The 24,486-nt window shown below is 37.8% G+C and overlaps 1 protein-coding gene across 1 annotated transcript in view; it reads right to left on the reverse strand.

Annotated features, from left to right (window-relative positions):
• Window positions 1–24,486, reverse strand: part of WDR64 (WD repeat domain 64) — a 138,686-nt gene that overhangs the window by 80,085 nt on the left and 34,115 nt on the right. The window contains exon 9 of the mRNA XM_072732890.1: window positions 5,823–5,902. Within this exon, the coding sequence (XP_072588991.1) occupies window positions 5,823–5,902 (80 nt within the window). The remainder of the gene's footprint in view (window positions 1–5,822; window positions 5,903–24,486) is intronic.

The raw sequence follows: 24,486 nt of genomic DNA on the forward strand, positions 1-24,486 counted from the left end.
CTTGAAAACTGGCTCTATCACTCACTAGCCTTATGGCTTTAAGTAAGTGACCTCATCCTGTGTTTGGGTTTCCTTATCTGTATATATGATGGGGATGACTGGAGCTCATGTCATACCCTTATTGTGAGATTAAATGGAGTCATCCATGGATAATCTGAACAGTTCCTGGACCTCGAGCTGACTATTCCTACTCTGCTCTTCTTCTTCAAAGTCCCTGCCATGTGCAACACATTTTATAAAATGTCTGGGGGAGAGAAAGAGAGGAACTGATAAAAAGATGTGTGAAACATGGGTCCTGCTCTCAGGCATTTGTAATCTAGTGGTAGCACTAAGACAAGCATAAAAGATACAGAGGGAAAGTAAGTAGTCACAGACAATATTTCAAATCTGAAGGTAGGACTTAATACTATACATGATATACTATGGTTCATAAGGAGTTAATTCCTTATTGCTTTGTTATTTTCCATTTATTTTAGTTTTTCTCTCTCTCTCTCTCTCTTTTTAACCAGGATTTAGATAAGGCCACATATAAAGATAGGATTTTCTTTCCTTATCCCAGCTGGTGAGTCAGTGGATCCAAATGCCTCACTCTTGATGAGATGAGCTGACTCAGTGCTGAGAGAAAAGCAAGAGTGAGAGAGACTGTATGAACCAGATTACAGTGGTCTTGGGGGTCTGGGCAGGGGGGGTCCCGGGGAAGAGCAACGGGCTGGGAACAAAGAGAAAAGACTGGAGCTCAGTTCTCCTAGCTCACTAGTCACATGATGAGTTGAGGCAAATCATTCTCTTTCCTGGAGCCTCAATTTCCTTATCTGTAAAATTTTGATCTCCCAAGATTCCTTCCAACTCTAAAGTTTTATGATTGTGTGCTGTGGGGGGCGAGGTTACTCTGGAATTATAAAGGTCATGAGAGAAACTCCAGATTATCAGTTACATGATTCATACTGAAGAATTCTGATAGTGCAGTATCTTGCCTGTATTTGCTTTCCATTGGCAATGACTGAGAGGTCTTACCTTACTCCAGTATGTTCAGAACCAGAGCCTCCAGCCCACAGGTGGTTGGCCAGATTGTCTCCTAAAATGGACCTTATCACTCCTGGAAGATGAAGTTAGGCTATCCTCAGAAGAAAACCTGTGACTTGCATGCCACAAGAAGAAAGATACAATAGAAGATTGCCACTTGAGAAATGCGGCAAAGAGCTTTGTCCAGTGTGCATTATGAAGGAAACCAGTTTTACAGAGGGTTCCTCTTGTCTGTGACCAGAGGTTGTCCAGCGCTGCTTATTTTCCATTGATAACAATGGAATCCTCATATAGTCTGGGTGGTGGCTTTTTGGAGCCAGAATGATCAGAAAGGGACATGATACTAAATACCTATAATATTTTAGCTGTATTGTTAGTATTATGATTATGAATCTGTTGACTCATGCTCCATGTTTTATTGTAGCTGTGTATTAGCATGTCTTATTTGTACCATTAAATTTTGAATTCTTGAAGGTTAAAATACAACCTGATCTCTAGAATTCATGATGCCTCATCTGTAGCAGTTGTGCAAAAAATATTTGTTGAATAAAACATTAACAGATGTATGCAGAGCTCCCAAGTCATCTTGGGTAGCAGAGAATTGTTTGTATACACTGGACCTTCCAAAGTAGGAGTTTAACTCTTAAAATGCCCAATAGAGACAACTATGAGTGAAAAACAAACTCTTGATGGTTACCAAAATAAGGCTCAGGAAATTTGCAATTTTGTTTTGTTTTGTTTTGTTTTTGTAAGTACCTTGTCCTGGTTTGGCTTTTTCTACCCACCCTGCAAGAACTTCTGTGTTTTCAAGCTCATCAAATGTCCCTGCATATTTCACACATTCAACTACGCCTAACAAAGTTGCTTTCATAGTATATTTTGAGTCATCAGCTGGTACATACAGTACATTTAGCAATGGGCTTGGCTGAGTCACTAATCAACAAGAGTATTCTCCTGAGGAAAACGTGTTTTTAGTCACTGAAGAATTGCATTTTCTACTAATAGAGGCTCTGTAACTGTGACAATTTAATACTTTTTGCATCTTGAAAAAGTATTAGTTGCTTGTTAGTCATACTGCAAATGTTTTGTTTTGTAAGAGAGCTGGAAAAATAAAATTTCAAGCTGTAGCTGGCTAGCTTACACTATAATGACCACTGAGGTTGATGAGGGTCAAATATCTTAATCTATACACACTAAAATGGTTTGAGTCCCAGAACTTTACCATAGACATGTTTTTTTCTCAGAAATGATTAAAATGCTTACGATTACAAAATATATGAAAGCCAGTCAATTCTTATGTTTTGCATTATTAATGTGTGAGAACAAAGGGCTATTCAAAGGACTTGGTTGGGATTAATGTCACAACTTGTCTTCAGATTTTAGAAATCAGATGTCACTTTAACTGTGCCCTTTTGCTTTTTCAGAGGGTTTCCCGTGGAGGGTTTGAGTTGAAGGAGGATAGAAGGCCACTATTTTCACAGAACTGAAGACTTGCCCTGCTGGGGGCAGCATCCATTGCAATTCGATTCTAGGGCAGGTTTGCTGTTTCCCCTCTCATAACCACTGTGCTCTTTCCCTCATTCCTGGAGCCTCCTCCTGAAGAGTGGTCCAGGCCTTTTCTCTCACAAGGAATAAGCCATGACAGTCATCAACTACGCAAAGGGCAATGGGTATCAAGAAATTGTAATACAAGCACACCATTTCTTTTTCTGAAAACATGTAATTTTAGTATTTGTTTCCTTATGTGTTTTAGACCTCAGTGTGGAGCTCTTTAAAAGATAATATCAAATAGCACAGCTTACAGATGTGGATCCCTGTTCGTTCTTAGAACCATCACTACCAGACACCAGGAAACTTGCTCCCAGTCCAAGCCATGACTCCTACATACTACTCTGCAGACTTCTAACTCAAATGCCTTGCTTTCTTTCCTTGATGTCTTTACTTGAAATTTAGAAGTTTTTGGACTATTAATGCCTCATTTTTCTGAGTACACAAAGCTCTGACTATATATTGAGTAACATCTAATTGGCAAACGGGATTCCAAATTTTCCAAAAGATATTTTAATTTATCTCCCAATGAACAGGAATTTCTTTAAACAACAAAATTGGGATACTTTAAGGTCAAGGCGGATCTTGAAATTTATGAGATCCAGGGCAGCCCGGGTGGTTCAGCGGTTTTAGCACTGCCTTCAGCCCAGGGTGTGATCCTGGAGTCCCAGGATTGAGTCCCATGTCAGGCTCTCTGCAAGGAGCCTGCTTCTCCCTCTGCCTGTGTCTCTGCCTCTCTCTGTGTGTCTCTCATGAATAAATAAATAAAATCTTAAAAAAAAAAAAAAAAAAAGAAATGTATGAGATCCAACTTCTTCATTTTACTAGATAAGGAAAGTGAGCAACAAGAGAAATTACGTGACTGTTGAAAATCATACAGTTGATTAGTGGCCAGGCTGTGACTAAAGCCACGGCTTCTAACTTTTAGTGCATTGTTTTTACTTGTTTCGCTTTCCAGTAGATTACTATGTAATTTCTTAAAAATAATATTCCAACCATAAGCTGGCTTTAAGTAAGTGTTGTGGAAGGCCCAAAGCTGAACAAATTTCAATATGAACTTCAAATGCATAGTTTACTGGAAAAAATTTTAGCTTTATGTCCTCAGGGGAGATTATCCAGGTGTGAAGTGAGAGTATAACTATTTTAACACAGTTGACCCTTGAACAACATGGGTTTGAACTACGCAGATCCACTTGTACACAAACTAATTTTTGATAAATACACTTCAGAACTGTAAATGTGTATTTTTCTCCCTTATGACTTTCTTAACATTTTCCTCTCTCTAGCTTACTTTATTATAAGAATATAGTGTATAATATATAGAATATATAAAATATGTTGTGTTAATCATAACATAATCAAGTTTATGTTATCTATGCTTCTCTCTCTATGTCTCTGCCTTTCTCTCTCTCTCTCTGTGTCTCTAATGAATAAATAAGATCTTTAAAAAAAAAAAAAAAGCGGCAGTCTGGGTGACTCCGCGGTTTAGCGCCGCCTTCACCCCAGGGGTATCGAGTCCCACATTGGGCTCCCTGCATGGAGCCTGCTTCTCCCTCTGCCTGTGTCTCTGCCTCTCTGTGTGTGTGTGTGTGTGTGTCTCTCATGAATAAATAAATAAAATCTTTTTAAAAAACGTTTATGTTATCTGTAAGACTTCCAGTCAATAGGAGGCAATCAGTAGTTAAGTTTTGTGGGAGTTCAAAATTATACATTGATTTTCTACTGTTGGAGGGAGGGGGTTGGTGTCCCTGACTACTGTGTTTTGCAAGGGAGGTGGATGATCCCTCTTATTAACCCCAATGTCATTCTAGCTTCAGGTTTTATGATTAATTTCTTTCCCATGAGATTGGCTCTTTCTTTTGTTTTTCCATTGCACCTACAATAATTCAGACCCTTGTCTCCTCACTCACGACTTCTTGAACAGCCTCCCAACTGGAACTTCCAATTTCATTGTATTCCAACAAAACCTCCACGCATTTGTCAAAATGACTTTGCCTATGTGTTGCAGATGGATCGAATTAATATTTACTGAAAATCTACTATGTGCCAGGCATACATTATTTCAATTAATCTTAAGCACCACCATATGAAGTATGTTTGTTTTTGTTATTGTTAATATTATTATTAGTAAATTTGTATTGAACACGTATTATGCATTAAGTACTTTATTCCAATTTGTTTAACTCATAATAATATTTGAGTAGGTACTATTATCAGTCCCACTGTAGAGTAGATTGAAGCTTAAAGGAATTAAGTGACGTGTCCAAGGCCACACAACTTGCTAGAAAGACAATCAGGATTTGTACCCAGACAGTCTGATTCCAGAATCCATGCTGTATTAGCACCCCAGGATTATAGATGACAAGTCTGAGGCTCAAGGAACATTTCCATCCTCCACCTTCCCCTTCAAGCTGCTTCTTCTTCTTCTTCTTCTTCTTCTTCTTCTTCTTTGTATATTCTTTTATTGGAGTTCTATTTGCCAACATATAGTATAACACCCAGTGCTCATCCCGTTAAGTGCCCCCCCTCAATGCCCGTCACCCAGTCACCCCAATCCCCCGCCCACCTCCCTTTCCACTCCCTTGTTTGTTTCCCAGAGTTAGGCGTCTCTCATATTTTGTCACCCTCACTGATATTTCCCATTAATTTCCCCTTTGAGCTTCTTACATCATACTCTCCACAGATGACCTGTCTTATGTTCCACCCTATGTAACCTTTAAATGGTAACATGCTTCAAGGCTCTCTCCCTGCCTTCTTCTCTGCTAACTCTAAAACATTGGCCTTTTACCTTTTTGGCCATAGATCCCATTGAGGATTAGATAAAATTTAGGGCCATCTCTGCAGAAAAATGCACATAGACATGGAAGTGTCATTAGACTTCTAGAGCCTCCAAGACTCCTTTAAAGCCTATATAGTGGCCCCAGGCTAGGATCTCATGCTCTCACATGTTGAAATAACTTGTAGAGAGATTAATATCTAAAGATAAACTATAAACAAAGCAATAAAAAAAAGTAAGATACAGTAGAATTTATAACATATTCTGGGGCCAGGGAAGAACTCTCTAAGTGTGCCATCAAATCCAGAAGGCACAAAGAAAAAGACTGACAGATTTAACTTTATAGGAATTTTTAATTCTCTAAAAGGTTTTCCCTAGGAGTAAAACTCTGTTAGCCACCATATCACTATATTAATCAAGGAGAACACTGTTTGTGAAGTAGAAAACCTTTGTACAGCATGAACTGTCCCCTTACCTCCAGTGACAATCACGTTTGCTTTTGTACAGTAACAAAAAGTGTTTGCTCCTCTTGGCATGGAAAACTCTCTGACAGGCCTAGGAAACACAAATCAGATGTAAAGCTTCTATGTGTTTCTTTATACAGCTAATTCTAACTTATACATAGGTTATGTTCAACTGGTTCACTTCTAAGCTGGTTATAAATCTATTTACCCACAGAAAATATTATAAGTAAGGAAGAAATCCTCACTGACCAACAGAGTCTACTTATCCCATAGTGTGGTGATATTAGCACAGCACTGTGTACTCTTTCTGATGAACAGGAAATCCAGTCCTCTGCCCTGAGGTTGTGTTTATGCTGGTAGTAAGGATGAGCAGAGACTGATCATTCTTAATCCAGGAAGGATAGTGGTTGGCTAACTGAGTCCGTTTGGTACACACAATGCCAGGAATGCCTTTGGACACATTCTCCCTCCCATCACCCAAATCCCACCTGCTGTCAAGTCTTGTTGATTTTACCTCTAAAATATACCTGAAATCTGGCCACTTCTTCCCATTCCCACTACAGTGTCTAGGTTCAAGCCTCCATCCCCTCTCACCAGACCTTCTGCAATAAACTACTAACTTCTTAGCTTCTACCATCATCCATTCTTCTGTCCACCTTCCTATCTCAAATCCTGCAGTCATGTGATAGCCAGGGTGATCTTCGTAAAACCTGAATTAGAGCACAACACTTTCTCCATGGGCTTCCTGACGCTCCAAAAGGAGCTGAGCTCCTTCATCTGGCCCAACAGGCCTACCTGGCCCACCTGGCCCTGGATGGGCCCCTATCACCTTTCCAGGCTGGCCCCATGCCTTCCTTTTTCCTCTGCTGCTGTGACCCAGCCATGGCAGTTCTAGTCAGACCCATTCTGGCTGCACTGAGCACTCTCCCCACTCAGGAGATTCTGTACAGGCCCAGGATATGCTGGCCCCAGATCCCAGCCTCTCTAGCAGCCATCCTCCCAGAAGTGTCAGCTCAAATGCTGCCTTTTCACAAGCCTTGCCTCAATTCTACCCTACTGCCTCCACTAGTGAAGTAGTGTCTTTTGTTTTATTCTCTCTCCTAGTACCATGTTATCTTCCCTACAGCCTGTAGCACCTATCATATAATTTTACTATATAGGTTTTGAGTGTTAACTTAGTATCTATGAGTAGTGCCATACTAGACTTAAAAGAGCCTGGGCTTAAGTGAAAATGTGTAGGCTTAAATCCTGTGTTCATCACTGTGCCTCAGAATTTATTAAATGGGATAATAACAATACTGTCTTCAGATACTAGCAATAATTGAGAGCTGTTACTGTATCTGACCAGATAGGGTAAAGGAGGAGATGTTTTACTATGAAAGGGGACACCAGAAAGAGTCCTAGACTAGGAGGTAAGTAGACCCTGAAGCTGGGAGGGGAGGAGAGGGAAGGAAAGCAGGTGGCTTTTGTCTCCTCTTCACCTTGGATGCATGTGTGTTCTTTCCTTTCCTTTTTTCTTAAACACACATGGAAGCATATATCATTCTGTTCTTTTTTTTTCACTTAATATTATATCTTGAAGATCTTTCCAAATCAGCACATAAAATACTCCCTCATTCTTTCTTTCTCAGAGTTCATGAAAAGCCTCAATGTAGTAACATAAATCTAAAGTCAAAATTTAGAATTGTGAAAATGTTTAAATGTCCTAGATAAGAAGTAGAAAGATCTTACTAGGGACTCATTTCAAGTTTTTCCAATGACACATTTGGTAACTATAGCTGGTTGAGCTAAGCTTAACTATAAACCAGGAATGGTATAATGTTCTTCTACCTTTGTCTCCAAACATGGCCTCTTACTGCATCACCTTGTACCAAGAGCATGGCCTCTTGGGCCAGCTCCCATAGCACACCTTCTACTAAGATACTTACTATGTCTCACAGGACATTCACACAGGCTTACCACATGGAACAGTGTCAGTGTGAATGCAGTCTCTCCCTACTATCATGGGTCCCTCCAGCAAGGGAGGAAGGTGTCCATTAGGCATGGAAGGCACAGTGCCTTGGGCTTATAGTACTTTCAGGTCCTATGCAAATGCTTTAATTGTTCTTAAAATCAGAAGGGGAAAAAATGTAAGTATAGTGTCATGAGAAATGTTTTCATTTGTTCTCACATCAGAAAAAAAATAAAATTTTCAGAAACCATGAAAATCTATTGACTTTTTTCTAAAACAGGAAAAAATATTGAAATATTTAAAGTCATATCAAAAGTAATATGTAATATTGATAGTATTATGGTGGGAGAGACCTGTGAAGCAAATGCCCAGGACCACTAAAGTCATAATGTAGCCCAGCCTGCTGTCTTCAGAATTCTCCATGGGGAAGCAAGTACTGATCATCATGAGCAAGGTTCCCCACTTTTGGCTCTTTTGGAGCAGGTTCTCCTGGAGTTGGTTCTCCTGAAGCTGTCCTCTATCGGCCTGGAGTAGGGGGAGCTCTCTCTTCAAGCTCCACTTTCCACCCAGAGAAGGCAGTTGAATCACCCCAACCTTCCCCATTAGTCCCACAGCTGTGTTCCTTGATCTTTCTTTGCAATTATTTTAGAATTGCTAGTTGTCCTCTTTTTGCTGGGGATTGACAATGGCAGAAGGGTCATCATGGGACTCATCTGACCACCTTGTAATAATTCTGAGGATGTTTCAGTATATCTCTTGGGAATGGGCATTAGCTGAAATCCCAAGACAACAGGAAAATAACCATTTGATACCCTGTTAGTTGATCATGAAAAAGAAAATCTATCAATCATTTTCTTCAATTTCTCAGCATGTGAAATGGGACTTATACATACTTAGCATTTAACATTTTTGGTTTTTGTTTTTAAATATTTGCCCAATAGAATTATACTCTTTATTTTTCATAATTAGATGGATTACAAATGAATGAACTGCACCTTTAAATAAAACTATTTCAACTAGAAAAGCTATATTTTATGTTAACTTGGGAGAAAAATTGGAAAAATGAACTGTTTTTCACAGGTATTTTATATACATATTCAAATGCATGACTTTGAATAGACTGCTTTTTAATTCTATTATTTGGTATATCTTACTCTAACTGGAACATACCAAAGTGTTCTATGAAATCAAACCTTTGTGAGAAATCTATTATGATAATATCAGCTAGTATTTCTATAGCATTTTACATCTAAAGAGTGAAGAGTGTTCCTACTCATATCTTACAATGCAGGAAAATATTTGGTTTGGTGTTTGGGCTTAAGCCCAGGTCCTCCACACCATGCTTCCTCCTCAAGGAGGAGGTGGTGGGTAAGAGGGACTAGGAGTGGGGCTGCTCCCTTGGCCAGGGTGCCTCAGTGAGCCCTCATTTGTAAACACCCCTCACAGCAGGATGGCACCAGGCTCAGTCTCATGTACAAGGTAGGCCATGTGGTCCATTCCATAGAAAATAAAATGTAGATACCATCGTACTTTGAGCATAGAATGCTCCCAATAAATATTTGTTTGAATATCCTTAAGAAATGAATACCTGATTGACAATACCTCTTTCCATAGTCACAGAGAATAGAAATGTATTCTGGAAAGTTCCCTCTTAAGTTTTCCCTGGTCCTCTTAAGACAACAGCACTTTTGAAAGGAAATATTTTCTAACAATTTCTTTACAAAAAAATAAAAACCCACTCTACTGTCAAAAGGCCCTAACTGGGGACACCTGGGTGGCCCAGCGGTTTAGCACCTGCCTTTAGCCCAGGGAGTGATCCTGGAGACCTGGGATCGAGTCCCATGGAGACTGCTTCTCCCTCTGCCTGTGTCTCTGTCATGAATAAATAAATAAAATCTTAAAAAAACAAAAAGGCCCTAACTGAATGATAGTGTCCTTCCCCTCAGCTTCCCTGCTGTTGTCACACAAATGCAAGCCTGGGAGAGAAGAGGTTAGTCAGATGGAAGTTAAAGGGGTACTCAAGGTGCATGCTACACCACGATGGCAGTTTACCCATTGTAAGATGGTGCCCACACAAAAAGGCACGGGGGGGGGGGGGGGGGGGTGTTCCGGTTCCTGTGATTGATTGATAAAGAAGGGCCATTGAGCAAGAGGTGTGTCCTTCTATCTTTTCTCTCCTTAGGGGTGGGGGTCATTGGTGGAAGTGAAGTCAGGGAGTGAGGAAGAAGTCATTTTTATTTTCTCCTTGAAGGAGTGAAGTAAGAAATTTCAAAGTGCCTTACATTAAGGTATTTTTTAAAGTGGTCCACACTTTGCATTATTACCTACCATTGGATCCATATTGTGCCCATCCCCAAGGGACAAGGGAGAGTGCAACAGAAAACTCTAGATCAGGAGTTGGCAAACTTTTTCTTTGAGGAACCATATAATAAATATTTTAGACTTTGCCTACGGGCTCTGTTGTCACAACTTTTCAACTCTGCCACTGTAGCATGAAAACAGCCATAAATAATACATAAATGAGCAAGCATGGCTGTGTTCCCATATAACTTTATGAGCAAAGAAATCTGAATTTCATATAATTTTCATGGGTCACAAAATATTATTCTTTTGATTTGTTCAACTATTTAGAAATGTAAAAATAATTTTTGGTTTGCAGATGTTACAAAAACAGGTGGCCTGCTGGATGTGGTCCATGGGGTTTTATGTACTCTAGATGCAGGAGCAAGAAGCCCAAACCATAACAGCTCTACAATCACTCCACCTGTTCTCAGTATTCAAATTCATTTTTTGATACATTTCAGTATCTTTATGAAGGGAACAAAAAAAGGAATTTACACTTATTGAGTACTAACTTTATGCCAAGCATTAAGCCAGGCACTTCACATGAGTTAACTTTGGTACTTTTTATAAGACTATAAGTTAGGTACATTCATTCCCATCAAAAGACAGGAAAACAGATGAAGAAGAGCTAATGGTATTGTTTGTATGGTGTTCAGTGGTCACAAAGCTAGAATGCTCGGACAGAAACCAGGTCTGTCTGACTCCGTAGCAACCCTACTGTGGGGGTACCATACACTTTCCAATATAATGACCTGCCACTGAATTGGGTAACTGAGAAAAATTAATGCTAAATAGCTGCTCATCCCTGGGAAATTGTCAAGCTATCAAAGGGTTAAAGGTTCAACTTCTGTCTTGCAACAGGCCAACCTGCTTTACATGGCATAATTAATTGCAGATGTTCATTTCTTTGCTGGTACGAAACTCCATTTGTGAAATTACCATACAAAATTACAACCAAAATGGTAATCATGTTTGAAATGGAAAATTTTTTCAAGAGGAGTTTTTTCCTGCCTTTTTGGGAGCTGTGCTGGCTCCCATTTTAACAGCTGGCCAATTATGTATTAGTATAATTGCAGTTTCATCTGGTTCAACTTAAGACTCATTATAGGAAATTGCAGAAATAGGAATATGTTGAATCTAGAGATGAAGTGGACCCGACTCTCCTTCTATTGAGATGACTCTCCAGTGGAACTGGCAGTTCAGGAAAACATTATTATACTGTATCACTTGAGAAATCTCTTTAGCTTCTAGATTTAGGAGAGTGGCCCAAGGAAATAGTTGAAAAGCTCAGTCAGAATCTGACTGAATAGATCAATGATCACCGTTTGCTGAGGCTGTCTGAATATTTTTACCTCCGTCTCCTGACTCCCTCAGGCTGAATGTATCATCAACCATGTTCCAGGCATTATGGTAAATACTAGGAAGCTCAGAATTGGGCTCAAAGACAAACTCCTGACTCCTGCAAAATAGATGCTTTTCAGAGCAAAGACCAGAAAGTACTGGCTAGTTTGAAAAATAAAACCTCTTAGCTAATCTAAGTGTTTACAACTACTAAGTACCAAATCTGTGGATCCCTGTGCAGAGTGGGAATTTAAATTCCCTATGATACCATTAGACATATTAGAAATACATACATATATACATATTTTGAAGGAAACATATAAACAAAAAGATATACTAAACCCAATAGAATGGGTGCCTCTGTGTGTGTGTGTGTGTGTGTGTGTGTGTGTGTGCATGCACAGGAAAAATGGATTGAGATACAGGATAAAAAGGAAAAAAAACAAGAGAAGGAGAATGTGAACAACTAAGTCCTCCTCTGGAGGTTGCTCCACTGCAGGGAGAAAAGGAATTAGATTTGCCTAGAATCATGCTAGTTGAAGGGCTTATTTTCCTTCACAAAAAGAAGGTATAACATCTAAATGAGATAAAAAAGATTACTATCTTATTTAAAACCTAACCCAAGAATCACCACTTGAATGACAAATCGTAATGCTTAGAGAACGGGAATGGGGCCCCATGATACCTGTTTCCCAAGGAAAGGACTAGTACCTTTCTTTTCGCCCCAGTATTGTCATTATTATGGATTTTGATTCTTTAAATATCATTCTTTGTGAAAAAGCATGAATGGCTATAAGCAAATAATAAATGTTTTGATTGTTATAATACTTTGCAGTTTTCAAGAACCTTCTTTCAACTGAGCTTATTTGAGCAGCACAGAAGTCCCGGAGATGAGAAAGTATTATCCCCATTCATTAATGAGGTTATTGAGGTTCAGATAGGTACCATGCCCAAGACCACAGGGCCAACATAAATGTCAGAAGTGACATTAGAACTCATTTTCTTCATTGCAAACTTATTCCCTTACTCACATTCTCTCTTAGTGAACAGCACAGCCATGCAAACAGTCCTCCCAGATGCCTTTTGTTGCTCTAAGAATTCCTCTGGATCTTGCATGATTTGATCTTTACCTCATCCAGCTCTTGGCTCAAATGTTAGCTTCCCAGAGCAGTCTCTCCTGACTATCCTATCAAAAATACTGCCTCCAGTCACTTTATCTGGTAACCCTACTTCATTTCCTAAATTTGTATCATTTATTGGATTATGTCTTTCTCACTAGAATATGTGCTTGAGGAAAGGAGAGAGTTAGTCTTCTTTGCATACCATTATATCAATTCTTGGAACAATTTTTGGACTGTAATACACATGCCATAAATATTGTTGCAAATGAAAAATGAAACTTAAATTCTTCTCTTTGTTCCTTTTATCCAATAGGTCACTATTTCTTATAAAAATGAATGTATTCTCTCTCTCTCTTTTTTTTAAGATTTTATTTACTTATTAATGAGAGACACAGAGAGAGAGAGAGGCAGAGGCACAGGCAGAGGGAGAAGCAGGCTCCATGCGTGGAGTCTGACGTGGGACTCAATCCCTGGTCTCCAGGATCAGGCCTTGGGCCGAAGGTGGGGCTAAACCAGTGAGCCACCTGGGCTTCCTTATTCTCTCTACTTTTTTACTTACACTGATTAAGTTCAAGCTCTCATTAATTCCTTTCTGAACTATTACCCCATCTTCCCAGTCACCTCCTCCTTTTCAATCTGCCTCCTCCTTTCCCAACCTGTTCTCTATCCTGGTGCTAGGGCAATCTGTCAAAAAACACCTCGTTTTGCCCATTCTATTGACCAAAGCATTTAATAGCTTGTATAGCTCCGAGGTTAATATTCCAGCTCTTCAGTCTGGTATGCAGGCCTTGTCATATTGTCCTTGTCCCTCCTCGTCTTTCTTAACCTTTCCCCCCTTCCTGTGCTTCAATCATATTGAACCACTTAGAGTTTCTAGAATTCACTCTTTTCTTTTCACTTCTATACCTTTGCAAATGCCACTTCTTTAATATGGCTGTTTATCCACTCTCATGCAATTTGTTTGCCTGGCTAACTCTTACCAGTTCTTCAAAATTCAGCATGAATGATGCTTTCTTCAGGAAGCCGTCCCCAGTTTTTCTCCCTTCAAAATCCTGTGTAAGATGTTCTAGGAAGTCTCTTCTGTTCCTCTCTAATATCTATATCATGACACTTATCCTCCTCTGTAGGAATCTTTTTGTTTTCTTCCTCATTAGACTCAAGATCAAGGACCTAGTCTTATTCATTTTTAAATTCCCATCACATAGAAAGGTGTGTCGAATGTAGTAACTCATCAGTAAGTATTTGCTAAACAAACGGAGATTCAGACTCTAGAACTTCTTCTGGGGTCATCAAATTGCTCAAGTTATAGGACAATTACTTAGATGATGTTGGATATATTAATAACTCTCAACAAGCTTTGTGTCTTGGAAAGACACACCCTTAAACATAGTTGAGACAATAAATAAAAAGATGGAGGCACAAAAATGATACCTAACCCACTTGGGAGATGAAGTACTAGGAGAAGGTCAGGAAAATTTCCTAGAGTTGGTATCATCTGATTACTAAAGGATTTATGGGGTCAATTATACCTCAATAAAATTGGAGAAAATTAAAAACAAAAAATTTCCCTCTTTTCCAAAAAAAAAAAAAAAAAAAAGATTATAGAGGTTGAAGGAAGAGAAAGAGAGGAAGAGTAGGAAGAGTATTTCAGACATCAAACATGTACAAAATCCTAGCATGGGGTATCTAGGGAACGATAACAAACTCAGAGTTATAGGAACCTAAGTACAAGGCACTGAAGAGAACAAGGTGGAGACACTGGCAGGACCAGACTATGGAATTGCTATAGTAGGGGGTGGAGAAACATGAAAGGTATTGAGGTAGTTGGATATCATCTTCATAAGAATACTCTGGGAGACTAATGGACAATAATTTTGGCAGGGATAAAGTTGAGACAAGACACTAGTTGGAGATAATAGTCTAGGGAGTTGTAGATACAGAAGATGAGACAGATTCAACAAGTGTTTGTAAGAGAATAGAGATGAATTTGTTGATTATTGGTTTATGGGCACTGAGGGAAAGGAAACAGTCACTTGGGGTTGCCAGATTTCTGTCTAGCATGATTTGATGGATTAACAGAAATTAAAAGTCCTATAAAAGATATAGATTCAGAGGTGAGGGAGTTAAGTCCAGTTATAAATGTATGAGTTTGAGGGGCTATGAAATACCCAAGTGGAGATGGTAAGCAGGTATACTGAGCTCAAAATTCAAAATAACTCGGTTTTATCAGCTTATACGTGTTAGTATGCTAGAGAAGAGGAACATCACCCAAGAAGTGCCTAGAAAGTGAGAATTAAAGTTGGCTAGGCTTACTCTAGAGAAAACCCCATTTAACAGCAGACACAAAAGGAGGAGTCATAAGGAAAAAGACAAGTAAAATAAAAGGAGAAAACACTGCTTCCCAAATAGAGTTTCAGGGTGAGTGAGATCAGTAATGCTGAATGCCCCAAGGCTATCTGATATGTTAAGTTTCCATCAGTTTTACAATGCAGACATTACTGGTCAACTTGAGAGTCCCTTCTGCAGGGTAAGAAGTGGGGAAGGCTGTATGAGAGAGGATTATAGAGAGAAAAAGTAACACCAAGGTAGTAGAGATAGTGAGTACAGAATACTTTTTCCAAAAGAGGTGTAGTATGATAGTTCACAGGAGATTATACATCAAGAAAAGTATTACTCACATCAGAAGAGACGTGAGTATTACAGGCAGAAGTGAGAGAGTGGGAGAAACTGAGATTAGCAAGATCCTAGAGAAGGAGTCAAAAAAATTGAAGGCCAACGATGGAAGGTTTGATGTTTCAACCTCTAAAACAAAAGGAAAGATCAAGGATAAGTGTGGATACAGAAAATTCCTAATGACCTGGAGTGCTGGGAATTACTCCAAAGGCCTCAGGGTTTTGTAGTCATGCAGGATGGGACATCTGTGGAGAGTGAACAGAGACTTGAAGCTGGGAATAGTCTGAGATCCTCTGAGATCCTATAAAGGCGAAGGGCTTGGCGAAGGGCTCTGCTGAGCAGAAAGGTTGGGATTCTGCTGACTGGTGCATGCAGAAGGGATTGCATGGCAGATGGGGATGCACAACAAGAAGAATGCTAGTGAGATACGAGTTCAGATGCCGAACCTGGGGTCCAGGTAGGGAGGGAGAGAAGGAAGTCAAGGAGAAACCTGATGAATTGGAGCTAATGGGGAGAAGAAGGATCAGAGGCCTCATTGAGGTCATCAAGAAGGCACCAAGGCACCTCCCACATCAAGAGGGAGTCAGAGCCTTCAAGAGCCAATAACATAAGAAACAGAAGCCAGAGAGGGATACTGGGGTTTCTGAAGACAAAAATTCTAGGTGCTTGTCAATATTGTTTGGAACAATGTTTTGATTTCTATTTTGCAATGTGAGATTGCCAATACACAGCCAAACACACCAATGTAAAGATATTCTTTAAGAAGAAATAAGCCACTTAATTCATTCAAAAGCCAACTTGGCATGCTTATTATTAGCTGCCATAACCTTTCTCATTTAATAAAATCCCTGCCAAATTTATTTTCATAGTCCCCTATAAAAGGCTTCTTCTCATCTCTATGGGCTTGCTGGAGTACTGTCATTTATCACTCCTTTATCTGAGCTCCTATGATGCCTATAACCATAAACCTTTCAACTGAAATTGAACATGCTCTGCTTCACAAAGTTAATTATCCTATGCAATTATATGCTGGTAAATGTTTAATATTCAGCAAGGGCCAGGGAAGTGGAGGTGGAGGAGGTCATTGGTTATAACATTTGCTGTTTTCCATGGTATAAATATTCCTATGGTGGTCAATTTCAAACTAGCAATGTGACATCTCCAAACTTGGGGTTGGGAAAAGATATACAGTTGCACACCATTATATAGTATTTCTATATCCTTGAGGACATAAAATCCTCAGGCAAATACATAAAATGTAGTAAAAAAAAAGTGATGAGTTTTGAGTGTTTATTGCTTCTGTTTTTAATATTCTGGAATTGTGAGCTTATATAAATTTAAATGATGGTCGTGTTCAACAAGTTTGTTAAATTCCTGAAATCTTAGCAATGAGCTCTCATAAGCTGATGTGATCTGACCTCAGCATGCCATTGATCTTATGGCTGTATTTCTTGTCTGGGGTCATGCCTTAAACATATTTGTATTGTCCACGGTGCTTAACACATAGTGACTTAGTAACTATTTGTTGAATCACTGATATACTTCTGGATTAAAAGCTGAACTACATGACCTGTATAACTTTCTGGTTGCCATATTGACTGTTAGAATTACCCTGGTGAGTGTTACTGGAGATATATGTGTGAGTCATTTGTGTGGGCAAAATCATACTGTCTGTAGATTCATGTATCTTCAAGATGAAAATCCTTTCTTTGGATACTGAAGTAGAATATATATCTTTCATAGGGCCACAGGGCCTATTATATTTCATATGGTTCACAAATGTTTCTTTATGGTTATTAATTGCCAACATAATACAAGATCAATTAGAAATTAAGTTGCATCTATTTCTTAATTAAATGTTTCAGAAATGCACTTCTTTAAAATGCCAGAGTGTAATCACCAGCAGTTAATTATGTTACAGAAACTAAGTGAAAATTAATTATGCCATAGAAATGATATTTGTGGAATCAGAGCTAGTGTTAAGAAATGAAACTGTTTTTAACGTGCTGTGAAAAGTTGTTAATTCATTTCTCAGTGCAATATGTTATACGTCAAGATAAACATTTTTATCTTTTTCTAAATGAGGGGAAAATATGTCTTTCACGAAGACTATAACTTTCAAGAAAATGTAGTCAGTCATTTTAGAGATGTGATATTCTTTTCTTCCATAAAATTTCTAATTTTGTTAGGCTGTTTCTTAAATTGAAAATCTTGGAATTTAAAGAAATTCTAGCTCTGTTATGTTTGGAGGCTATCTTTTCCTCTCACTTTTTTGTGAATTTCATTTAAAAACTCCATAGCGGGGGCTCCTGGATAGCTCAGTTGATTGAGCCACCAACTCTTAGTTTTGGTTTAGGTCATTGCTTCAGGGTTGTGAGATTGATACAGATTCTGTATCTTCCTCTGTCCCTTCCCCCCCAGTTTGTGCTCACTGTCTCTCTTAAAAAAAAAAAAAAAAAAAAAAGAACTCAACAAGAAGGACCTAGAAGTTATCATTTGTGTTTTGTTAGTGGGACAAATAAACTATTAACCATTTTTCCTAGTACATATATTTTAGTTGAACTCAAGTCCTCCAGCTAAGACTCAATCTCACTGCAACTCACTGACCTTTAGATAGAAAAGCTGAAATTCATTAAAAATGATTAAAATCAAGCAAATGAGTTTTAAGAAATGGAATTAAGTCATCAAGGAGGGTTTTATAGTTTTAAGGTTGACCCTCAGTGTTTTGTTTTGTTTTTATTTTATCTTTTCAGTTTTTTGGATCTCATATATGAATAAATTATGAAAGGATTTCTCTCCCATTGAATTAATTAACACATCCATTATGTCATATATTTATCTTTTTCTTTCTTTCTCTCTCTCTCTTTTTTTATTCTGAAAAAGTGGGGGAGGGGCAGAGAGAGAGAAAGAGAATCCCAAGCACAACCCTGAGATCATGACCTGAGCCATAATCAAGAGTCCAAGGCTTAACTAACTGAGCCACCCTGGTGACTCTCCTTTCTTTTCTTTCCTTCCTTCTTTTCTTTCTTTCCTTCTTTCTTCTTTCTTTCTTTCTTTCCTTCTTTCTTCCTTTCTTTCTCTTGAGAACATTTAAGTTCTACTGTCTTAGCAAATTTCAGTTATACAATACAGTATTATCTACTATAGTCATCATGTTATACATTAGATCCTCAGGTCTTACTCATTTCTAACTGAAAGTTTATACATTTTTCCAACTTTTCCCTATTTCCCCCAACACCCAGCCCCCGGCATCTACTTTTCCACTCTTTGTTTCTATGAGCTTGACTTTTTTTAAACAGTCCTCATATAAGTAATACCATGCAGTATTTGTATTTCTTTGTCTGCCTTATTTTGCTTGATATAACCCTCCAGGTTCATCTATGTTGTCACAAATGGCAAGATTTCATTCCTTTTTATGGCTGAATAATATTTCATTGTACATATGTACCAGTTTTCTTTATCCATTCATCCACCAATAGACGTTTACTTTGTTTCTATATTTTGGCTATTGTAAATAAAACTATAATAAAATGGGGGTACATATATCTTTTTAAATTAGTGTTTTGTTTTCTTCAGATAAATATCCAGAAATAGAATTACTGCATCATATGGTAGTTCTATTTTTAATTTTTTTGAGGAACTTCTGTACTGTTTTCCATAGCAGCTGAAGCAATTTACATTCCCACCAACAGGACACCAGGGTTCCCCTTTCTCCATATCTTCAGCAGCACTTGGTGTTTCTTGCATGCATGTGTGTTTTATTAGTTTCAGAGGTAGAATTGAGTCATTCATCAGTTGCATATGATACCCAGTGGTCATTACATCAAGTGCCCTCCTTAATATCCATCACTCAATCATCCCTAACCCTCATCCACCTCCCTCCAGCAACCCTCTTTGTTTCCTAGAGTTCAGTGTCTCTGAACTCTGTCTCTTTTGTTTCTTAAATTCCACATATGAATGAAATTATATGATCTTTGTCTTTCTCTGACTGACTTATTTCACTTAGCATAATACCCTCTAGTTCCATCATCCATATATATATATATCAAATGCAAATGGTGAGGCTTCATTCTTTTTGATGGCTAAGTAATATTTATATATATATAAATATATGTATATATGTATATATATTTATATATATATAAATCACTTCTTCTTTATCCATTCATCTGTCAATAGACATCTGGGCTCTTTCCATATTTTGACTACTGTGGACAATGCTACTATAAACATTGGGGTGCATGTGCCTCTTTGAATCACTATGTTTGTATCTCTTGGATAAATAGCTTGTAATGCAATTGCTGGGTTGTAGGGTAGCTCTATTTTTAACTTTTTGAGGAAACTCCATACTGTTTTCCAAAATGACTGCACCAGTTTGCATTCCCATCAACAGTGTAAGAGGGTTCCCCTTTCTCCATATCTCGCCAACATCTATTGTTTCTTGTGTTGTTCATTTTATCCATTCTGACTGGTGTGAGGTGGTATCTCATTGTGGTTTTGATTTGTATTTCCCTGATGCCAAGTGATGTTGATCATTTTTTCATGAATCTGATGGACATTTGAATGTCTTCTTCAGAGAAATGTCTGTTCATGTCTTCTGCACATTTCTTGACTGGACTTTTTGTTTTTATGGGTTTGAGTTTGATAAGTTCTTTATAGATCTTGGATACTAGCCCTTTATCTGATAAGACATTTGCAAATAACTTCTCCCATTCCATAGGTTGTCTTTTAGTTTTGTTGATTGTTTCCTTTGCCTTGCAAAAGCTTTTTATCTTGATGAAGTCTCAATAGTTTTTGCTTTTGTTTCTCTTGCCTTTGGAGACATGTCTAAGAAGAAATTGCTGTGGCTGAGGTCAAAGAGGGAGCTGCTAGTGTTTTTCTCTGGATTTTGATTGATTTCTGTTTCACATTTAGGTCTTCTATCCATTTTGAGCCTATTTTTGTGTATGGTACAAGAATATGGTCCAATTTCATTCTTCTGCAGGTGGCTGTCTCAATTTTCCCAAAACCATTTGTTGAAGAGACCGTCTTTCTTCCACTGGAAATTCTTTCCTGCTTTGTCAAAGATTAATTGACCATAGAGTTGAGGATCCATTTCTGGATTTGAATTTGTATTCTGCAGTTTACTGAATTAACAGCTTTTGGTGGAGTCTTTAGGACTTTCTATATATAATATCATGTCATCTGGAAATAGTGACAGTTTTGCTTTCTTTCCAATTGGAATATGTTTTATTTGTTTTTCTTGTTACTTGCTCTAGCTAGGACTTCAAATACTATGTTGAATAAAAGTCGTGAAAGTGAGGGGCACCTGTGTGACTCAGTGGGTTAAGTGGCTGCTTTGGCTCAGGTCATGATCCTGGGGTCCTGGTATTGAGCCTTGCATCAGGCTCTCTGCTCAGCAGGGAGCCTGATTCTCTCACTGCTTGTGTTCTCTCTCTCAGTTAAATAATAAATAAATAAATGTGGCAAAAGCGGACATATTTGTCTTGTTCCTGATCTTAAAGGAAAAGCTTTTTGCTTTTACTGAGTATGGTGTTAGCTATGGGTTTGCCATATTCCTTGTGGCTTCAATATGCATTTTTTAAAGGACATATGATATGGAACATCTTTTCATGTGCTTATTGCCATTTGTATGCTTTCTTTGGTGAGGTATATCTTTAGATCTTTTGACTTGTTTTTAATATTATGTTTTGTTTTCTTACTGTTGAGTTTTAAGAGTTCTTGGTACATTTTGGGTAAGAGTCCTTTATCAGATGTACCTTTTGCAAATATTTTCTCCCAGTCTGTGGCTTTTTGTTGCTGTTGTTCTCTTTCAGTGTCTCTTGCAGAGCAGTTTTTAATTTTAATGAAATCTAGTTTATCAACCATTCCTTTCATGAATTATGCCTTTGGTGTTGTATCTATAAATTCATTGCCAAACCCAAGAATATTTAGATTTTATTCTAGGAGTTTTATAGTTTTGTGTTTTATATTTACATCTATGATCCATTTTAAGTTGTTTGTGTACTTATGTGTGAAAAATATAAAATCTGTGTCTTGATTTAGAGTTTTTATCATGGATAGATTTTGTCAAATGCTTCTCTGCATCTATTGATGTGATCCTGTGATTTTTCTTCTTAGCCTGTTGATATGATGGGTTACATTAAATAATTTTCAAATGTTGAACCAACCTTGCATACTTAGACATGGTGTGTACTACTTTTTGTCTTATTAAATTCAATTTGCTAATATTTTGTTGAGGATTTTTGCAAGAGACATTGGTCTGTAGTTTTCTTTGATTTTAATGCCTTTGTCTGATTTGGTATTAGGGTAACACTGTCCTAATTGAACAGGTTAAGAAGTTTTTCTCTGCTTCTATTATCTGAAGGACATTGTGGAGAATTGGTATAATTTTATCCTTAAATGTATGGTAGAGTTCACCATTAAATCCACCTATGTCTGATGTTTCTTGTTTTAGAAGGTTATTTATTATTAATTCAATTTCTTTTTTTAAATATTTTATTTATTTATTAATGAGAGACACGGAGAGGGGGAGGGGCGGGAGAGAGGGAAAGAGAAAGAGAGAGAGTGAGAGAGAGACAGAGACAGAGACACAGGCAGAGGGAGAAGCAGGCTCCATGCAGGGAGCCCAACGTGGGACTCCATCCCCAATCCTCGGGTCTCTAGGATCAGGCCCTGGGCCGAAGGCAGCACTAAACCACTGAACCACTGGGGCTGCCCATATTAATTCAATTTCATTAACAAATATAGGCCTATTCAGATTGTCTATCTTCTCAGGTGAGTTTTGGCAGGATAATTTTACAGAAAAAAAAAAGAATTCTGCTTTGGCATATTTTTTCTCTCAACACTTTAAATATTTCACTTTTGTCTTGCTTGCATGGTTTCCGAGGAAAAGTTCAAGATAAATTTTTTCTTTCCTCCTCTAAAGGTGAGATGCTTTTGATTTCTTTCAAGACTTTTTTTCATCTTTGATTTTCTACAGTTTTAATACGATACTCTTAAGTGTAATTTTTTTTGGCATTTATCCTGCTTGGTGTCCTCTGAGCTTAGTAGATTTGGTATCTGACTTTAATTCGGGGAAAATTCTGTCATTATTGCTCCAAATATTTCTTCTTTTCCTTTTTCCATTTATTCTCCTGGAATTCCAATTATGCATATGTTATAACTCTTGTAGTTGTTCCACAGTTTTGGGGTATTTTATTCCATTTGTTTCAATCTTCTCTTTGTTTTACTATTTTTGAAGTGTCTATTGATAATATTCTCAAGTTCAGAAGATTTTTCCTGAGCTTTGTCAGTCTACTCTTGAGGCAATGAGTCTTTATTTGTTATTTTTTCATCCCTAGCGTTTCTTTTTGATTCTTTATTAAAATTTCTATCTTTCTGTTTATATTACTTTTTTTTTTTTTTGCATGGTGTCTAGTTTGTCCATTAGAACCCCATATTACTGATAGTTATTTTACCTTCCTGGTCTACTGATTCCAACATCTCTGCTATATATGAGTTTCGTTTGATATTTGCTCTAGCTCTTCACACTGTGTTTTTGCATTTTGGTATGCCTTGTAATTTATTCTTGATAGTAGGACATAATGTATCTTGTAAAAGGAACTGCTGCTAATAGGCCTTTAGTAATGAGGTTGTAAGTGGGTGGGATGAAAGGGAAGTGGTCCACAGTCCTTTGATCAGATCTCAGTCTTTTAGTGAGCCTGTGCTTCTGAACTGTGAACTTCATGAGTGTTCTGCAGCCTCCCTTCTCCTTAGGTGGGTCAGGATGGCTAGAGTGAGCTGTATTTGGGTATTTCCCTTCTATGTGGAAAGCTAGAGTAAGATAGAGTAGGCTAGAGTTGGATATTTCCCTTCTCCCAGGTCATTTAGTTTCTGATATAATTCCAATAGTTTAGGCTCTAGTAACACAGTTTTGCTTAAGGACAGACTTTGTTAAGAACAGAATGTTTGGGTATGTTTGAATGTGGTGCATTTTCCTCTGCCCCTGTTGGGCAGGCGAGGATTTTTCTCCGACGTTCACTGTGAGAAACTGGTTGAGTTCCTGGAAATAAAATTCACAAAAGTGTAGGGACCCTCTCTAACTGGGTCCCTGGAGTTTTTAACTCTAAGATTTTTTTATGTCGAGCCCCCAGTGATTTGTCAGTCATAGTTCAGGTTTTCCTATCACAATATATTGGTTTCGCAGAGGTATCTCCTTGTGGATTTCTGCTCTGGTAAGTTGTGATTCATAGTATATGCCTGTCTCTCTCTCCAAATTTGAGGGCAGCAGTTTGATCTGTGACTTCGCTTCTTTGATGGATTTAAGAAGAGCTGTTGATTTTTTAGTTTGTTTAGTTCTTTTCACCTGTTGTTAGGGCTGAGTCATGACTTCCAAACTTTACATGCTAGACTGGAAACTAGAAGTCTGTATACATTTTTTTTTTAACACAGTTTTGTTGACGTATAACATATAACATAAAATTCACACGTTTGTAAATGCACAACTCAATTATTTTTAGTCAATTTATACAGTTGTATAACAATCACTACAATAAGTTTTGGAACATTTTCAATATCCCAAAAACCTCCCCTGTGCCCTCTTGGGATCACTTGCTCTCACCACCACCTCCTGGCATCCACTTATCTACTTTCTGTCTCTATAAATTGCCTTTTCTGGATGTTTGATATAAATAGAATCATTTAGTATGCAGTCTTTTGTGTCTGGCTTCTGTCACTTAGCATAATGTTTTGAGGTCTATCCATGTGGTAGCATTTAACTTAATGCATTTTTAAAACTGAAAATTAAAGATAGCATCTGTTTTATAGTTCCCATATATTATTAACATATAGGTACTATATAGTTATGGTTATGATTATTACATAATAATAGTTATTAATTAATATTCAACCAGATAAGAAATAAGACTACATACTCTTTAAATTCACCTGTCTATAAGAAAGTAATTTCATGTATTTATTACACATGAAGCATGATATTTGTGCTACAGACACTCATGGTCTCGCCCAATTGACCTGTAAGAATGATTTTCAAAGTACAGAGTTTTACCCACAGACCTATACTTGGAAAATATAGCTATAGATTGACCTGTATTGACTTATTCCAATAGATTGTGGCAAAAACAACAAATTAGCAAAATTGCTGCTAGGAGGACACATGATATTCAGATTTGCATGAGTGACTTTAATTTATTCCTAAAAATCTAATTAATCTTGTCAAATAAATGGAATCATTAACATCTGAAT

Source organism: Vulpes vulpes, chromosome 13 (assembly GCF_048418805.1).
Source record: "Vulpes vulpes isolate BD-2025 chromosome 13, VulVul3, whole genome shotgun sequence".
Taxonomy (NCBI): domain Eukaryota; kingdom Metazoa; phylum Chordata; class Mammalia; order Carnivora; family Canidae; genus Vulpes; species Vulpes vulpes.